Here is a 6,000-nt window from a genome sequence, read left to right on the forward strand (position 1 = left end):
AAGGTACGTCCCTTGGAGACATCGTGGTAGAGCCTCTTTCTCATCCTTAGCCCTACTCGGGGCTGGTGTCTACTGAGGCCCCTCAGCTCAGCCTGGGAGCCTGCTGCTGGTGACACTGAATTTCAGGGGTGCTGAAGCAAGCCTGGGCCTTCCTAGCAAGCCTGCCTTTATCAGCTCAGAGGTTAAGAACACGCTCTGTAAACATGGCCTACAGAGTATGTTCTGTGCCGAGCACTGCTGGGCCACAGGGACACCCTGACTAGGACACGGTTCCTCCCATCAAGGGGCTTTTATGATCACATGAAGAAGACATCGGTAGACAGTCCAGGTCACTTAGGAGCCCCATAAGGGTGGAGTAGCCAGTTTTTACTGAGGGTATAGAGGTCACAAGAGAATTCTAGAGGTGACCCATGAACCAAATTGTGATGGATGAATACAAGTTGTTTTGGATCCATGAGGGGAGGAGGTATCGTAGGCCAACTCAACTGTAAGCAAAGGTGACATAATTGCTTACTGTCATCAGGGAAGTGGGTGGGGTGATGCAGAGAAGAGGCCAGAGTAAAGACAGACCTCAGACAACGGTGTATTGGGAGCCCTCAAGGCTTTATGCAGGAGAAGGACATGATCAGACTTAAAATTTAGAATTTCTTTGGCAGCAGGGAGGATGACAGGCTTGAAAGAAGGATCTGGGCAAAGGTCACTTGGAGACCACTGCGATGGGTTCAGCACGGAGTAAGGAAGGCACTGAGGATGGAAGCCATGCTCCGACCTGGGCGTGTTTGCTGTTGGGAAGCATGTAAGGCGTTTCTGGCTTGGATAGCTGAGCAGACTGAGCTAGAAAAAAGGCTATGGAGGCGAGAGGAGCCGGACAGCCTTGGCCTGAGCCGGAGAAGGCCATCCAAATGGCATTTCTGGTAGGCACTTGGCTCCATGAGGCCCGGCAATCTGGGGAGTAGTCTAGGTAGGCTGGTCACTTCAAAGACCTCACCACAGAAACATGGTAGTTGAAGCCGCAGTATGAGGCAGGTGGCCTAAAGATCCCGAGTGAAAAGAGGGCAAAAGTCACTGCTCTGAAGAGCACCAGCATTTAAATGGTGGCAGAGGAACTACAAGAAGGAAGTCGGAGAGGTGGGAGCTGTTTTTAAAGTCAACAGTGTGAGTGCAGCAGGTTGATCAAGATAAGGAGTCAAGAAACCAATGGGTATGGCAGGACACCAGTGACCACAGGAATAATAACAGAAATACCAGCACGGTTTATACATGGGATAATACCAACATTTCACACAAGGAAGAGGCACCAGACTGGAGTGGGTTGAAGTGGGGGAGGGAAATGACATAACAAAAGTGACTGCAGTGTTCTTCATAAAGCAGTAATTACTCAACTCCGTGCCTCTACCACAGCACAAGACCATACCTTCCTGCCTCCAACATCCTGGACTGCTCACTCCTCCCTGCCAAGTCACTGCTGTCTGCAAACATCTCCGGGAGCTTCCCTAAGCTTTCCAGCAACTTTGGGTTGGTTTAAACGTATTGTTACATCGCCACTAAAATACTAACTATAACCGATGCTGCATTGTTAGCCACTTGGTGGGAATTCTCCCCTCACTGATGTGCAGTTCAGAACCACACAGCACTCACTCCCTTGTCCGAGTGCCTGGTATTGAAACTCCATATAATATGGTGCTTAAATGTTATTTGGGCAAGATGTTTTTCTCTGAAAATAATGCCTGAACAAGCATGTGGAGGTTAGTTTTAAGTCAGTATTGGCTTTGATAGATAATTCTGGGAAAATATATGACCTAGCAAAGGAAAAGACCATTCACTGAATCCTTCTGAGTTCTGAAAACACCATAAGGTTACACACAAAGGCTATGCTTTTCAAGGAAATAATTCAGAGAAAAAGTAGTAGTAGTAAGTAGCAGAGGAATCCTATTATGCCATATAGATGAGTTTTAAAATTAACAATCTACTATTCAGACCTTGAATATTAATCCCAAAGGAATTCGCCTGTATGTTATTTTTCAAAGTAATTCCACAAAGCAATACGTGCCCGGCTGGCATGGCTCAGTTCTTGAGTGTCGACCTATGAACCAGGAGGTCACGGTTTGATTCCTGGTCAGGGCACATGCCCAGGTTGCCGGCTCAATCCCCAGTATGGGGGCGTGCAAGAAGCAGCCGATCAATGATTCTCTCTCATCATTGATGTCTCTTTCTCCCTCTCTCTCTTCCTCTCTGAAATCAATAAAAAAAATTTATTTTTTTAAAAGAAAGTAGGAAACAGAATCATCTGTGAACAGAACCAATACTGAGCCAATCCCAACATGTCTGCGACGAGCCTTGGAAAGACAGTACACATGAGCCTTGGAAAGACAGTACACATCTGACTGCATTTAGCTTCCCTCTGCCTGCAGGTCCGACCCTGGTTTTTGCCCCTTCCTTCCTGCCTTTTTCTCAGGCTTCCTTCTCTAACCTAGAGAAGGGGTAAGTGGGATCCAACAGGACCCAAATACACACGATCTGTAGACAGAACCCTGCTCTGGTGGACATGGGGGCTGAGTCCTGCCCTGAGAGCTTTTGAGATTCCTAGTCAACCCCAGGCTGGGGAAAATAAGTGGGGCTGAGCTGTAAACAGTTGTACAGAAGGTTCACCAGTTGAGAGCACTGTCAGAAAGGTCTCCCCTTGGCCTTAATGCAAGAGGAGAGCCCACTGCCCTGTGACAGAACCAGGTAGAAAGAACATTCGTGGGGCCAACAGAAGACAGTCTCTTTGTATGGACAGCAATTTGGAAGATGCAGGCCCAGCTTCCCTGAGACAGAAAAGCACTCGGCCTGCAGACGGTGATGCAGTTAGCCTTCTGCCTCTTTGAAGTGGAAGCCACATTTGAGTTAGAACACATTACACTGCTTTTTCCACACAGTTTATTCAAAAGTTTAAAAAGTGGACATTTCCCCAAAAAACAAATGATCCCCCGCCACTCCCCAACACACAATCACCACTCCTTACCCATGCTCACCACAGACTCTTGCAAAACACATGGGGGTCAACACCCCAACTATTTGGTAATACAAAGAAACTAGTTACACAAAAGAATCTCATTTACTTCCTTTTCACTAACAGACCATGAATGAAAGATTAGGGGCAGACACATTACCTTCATCCAGAGTTAATACTTCCTTAAAATTCTTTTTTCTTTCTCTAAAACATGAAAATCCAAAGCAATTTCATTTACTACTGTAACTTTGAATTTCATTTTTCTTTTCTGAATGACTAAGCTAGGACATACTTTCCTTTCAAAGCTGATCTTATAACATCAAGGCTGGCAGGAAGTGGTCCCCCGCTGCAGCTTGGCTAGGATGCTCTGCACAGGTAAAGTTACCACCCAGGTGCAAATGATGCTTTCAGAGTTATTAAAAGTTTTAAAGTAATGCATTAATATGGAGCCTCCACAATTTTCTGACACAGCAAACTTCCTCTAAAGGTGGTGGCAGCTGTGAAAGAGAAGGCACTTTGTGCTCAAGTTCCGAGGGTGTCTCATGAGAGAAGGCCACAGCAGGGCCCGCTCAGCCCAAGCTGCAGGCCACCCTGTAGGGTGGAGAGGAACATCCCCCAGGAAGGCATCTGCAAAGGAAATATCTGTAATCATGGTTCCAAGGCAAAATGGTACTTAAAGATGGGAGAGAAGAAATACTGAGGGAGAAGACAAAACACAGCTGAGCTGCACCAAGGACTGAGGAGTGAACAAGACAAAGATCTGAGGCTGGCTCTGCACTTCCCACTGGGCTGGCTCCTTCCCACTTCCAAGCAGGTTCTGGAGACCCGTGGGAGCAGCACCTCAGCCAAGAGGGTTCCAGGCTCCTGCCTGTGCCTGGCTCTCCTTGCTGTGTTCCCAGGAAGAAGCCGAGTTCCTGCTGGCAGCACCTGTGGGTAGTGCTGGTCCACGGCAACATCCGACTCAGGGACTTTCTGAGCTAGCCGAGAAGAGAAAATGAGGTTTTCCATGTGATCGGACTCCGTGGCAATGCCCAACGGCTTTGGGGGCCTTCGAAGAGCAACAATGGATCAAGCTGGTATTCCCCCATCAACACTCCAAAAAGCAGCATGAGTATTTCAGATGGTGGGAGGACAGGCATCAGTGGACTGAGTCTGTGTCCTAGTACCATAAATAAGGTGCAGCACGAATGGAGGCTGTCAGAGCCTCTCGTCAGGGGAGAAACTACCATCACCCCTCAGAGGATGGAGGATCACTTTCTTCAGCAGAACGCTGGCTGCTGAGGCTTTCATTATTGCTTATTTCCTTAGGACTATGGAACTTTCAGCTGTAAAGAAATAGGAAATACTTGGTGGGCTTGGCAGAAAGCATATCACAAAATCATGGGAATTGGCGGATATTCAGTAAGTACGTTACAATTTCAATAATGTTGGATGATGGCTGTTTTTTCCCCTTCATTCTGATGAACTTAGGTTACTCAAGTTGTTTAAAAAAAAATCTATCAAATTGGCTCGTGACGCTTCTGAAGAAGCTGCTTATGGCCGACGTGGCTGAACTGGTTGGCTCTGTTCTACAGCTTCAGATGCACTATGAAGAGAATCCACTCACTGTCACATTTCAGGCAAGTTTCCGGGACATACGGGTGGGTTCCATAAGCTTCTTGGAAGCTCTTTCAAAAGTGTGTGAGAGGAACACGTGATGTGTACACAGAACTCTGCTCCACGCAGGGTTCCATCCAAGGGCACTATTTTGCCGCTTTCATGTAGGAAGGTATTGCCCCCCGCGCAGTCAGGCCCTCAAAGCGCTTGTATGTGTAATTGATGAAGACCCAGTCCTTGTTCTTGTAGTCAGTCTCAGGGTGATTACTTGTTGCCACTGGGAAAGAAATAGACGTGAGAGTTGACTCCCTGCCTTACCCCGACAGCCCACTGGGTACTGAAGACATGACGTTCTGAAGAACATACCAGTTTTCTATCTGGGAAAAGCTATTTTTCACTCAGGGTGAATTTTCTACATTTGCTTGCCTATATGTTCCTTGAACCTCATTTTTTTCCACATATATTTAAAGCGGTTTATTTTCCCATTTCTGTCATTCCAGGTCACCCAAGCTTTACTGTAATAAACAGCAACGAGAGCAGACCTTTGTGACTGGCCCACCCGCTGGGCAGGCTAAGCCCGGGAGCGTGTATCCATCTTCCACGTGACACAGTCTCCCTGCTGCCCAGCACAGCACCGGAAATACTTACCAAGAACCCGAAGACCTGAAGTTCCTCTCCACATCCTCTACCCTGATTTGTAAAAATCACCCCAAAACAGGGCGGGGGGGGGGGGGTGGGTGTGGAATAATGCACTTGTAAGGCAGCCATAGGCAGAGTTGGTGGTATTACCTGTTGGCTTAAGAATATCAGATTCTGGAAACTCATCGAAGTTTGAGGTATCGTCAATGCTTTTGATTTCAATAGATATTGCAGCAGGTCTCTCTCTGCCAAGAACAGACATGCCAGAATTACTATGGTTAGTAATCAAATGGGTCATAACTCATCAGCCTTCCGCAGAGAAGACCCCGGCCCGGGTCTGACGCGAGAGACTATCCCCGGGCAGGCAGCACTCATTTTCTCTGAAAAGCTTCTAACCACGGACCAACCACACCAACTGACTACAGCCAAACAAAATAAATCACAATGAAAAACTATAAATAACATTTATTCATAGCTAGAAAGAACAATAAGGAGAAATTAAAGTCCAAGCTATGCACCCCCCTGACGACCTGCCCTGCCTGCTAGAAAGGGAGCCTGGGCCTCGGAGAGGCCCCTCCTGTAGGCTCTGCCCGTCCATCCGAGATGCCAACGAGAAGGCGGCACAAAGGAGGCAACGGAAAAAATCACAGGATGCAAGTCAGAACAGTCATGAAACAGATGACAACTTCTTCACCTGCTGTGCAGCAACCACTAATGCGAGTGGCCTGGGCCTGGGCCCACGGCAGGCTGTGCAGGGGCCCGCTGGGCTGGGA

The 6,000-nt window shown here is 47.6% G+C and overlaps 1 protein-coding gene across 15 annotated transcripts in view; it reads right to left on the reverse strand.

Annotated features, from left to right (window-relative positions):
• STK38 (serine/threonine kinase 38) overlaps window positions 1–6,000 on the reverse strand; it is a 104,314-nt gene that overhangs the window by 63,250 nt on the left and 35,064 nt on the right. For 5 of the 15 annotated variants that reach the window (XM_023764757.1, XM_014466613.2, XM_014466614.2 and 2 more), the window contains 2 exons: window positions 5,378–5,472; window positions 2,903–4,865 (listed from right to left, as the gene is read on the reverse strand). The exons of 3 other annotated variants lie outside the window; for them this stretch is intronic. In XM_023764757.1, coding sequence (XP_023620525.1) covers window positions 4,735–4,865; window positions 5,378–5,472 — 226 coding nt within the window. In that variant the 3' untranslated portion in view covers window positions 2,903–4,734. 7 more of the 15 variants (XR_002832241.1, XR_002832240.1, XR_002832239.1 and 4 more) reach the window with 2 other exon arrangements.

This window comes from Myotis lucifugus, unplaced genomic scaffold (genome assembly GCF_000147115.1).
Source record: "Myotis lucifugus unplaced genomic scaffold, Myoluc2.0 scaffold_347, whole genome shotgun sequence".
Taxonomy (NCBI): Eukaryota; Metazoa; Chordata; class Mammalia; order Chiroptera; family Vespertilionidae; genus Myotis; species Myotis lucifugus.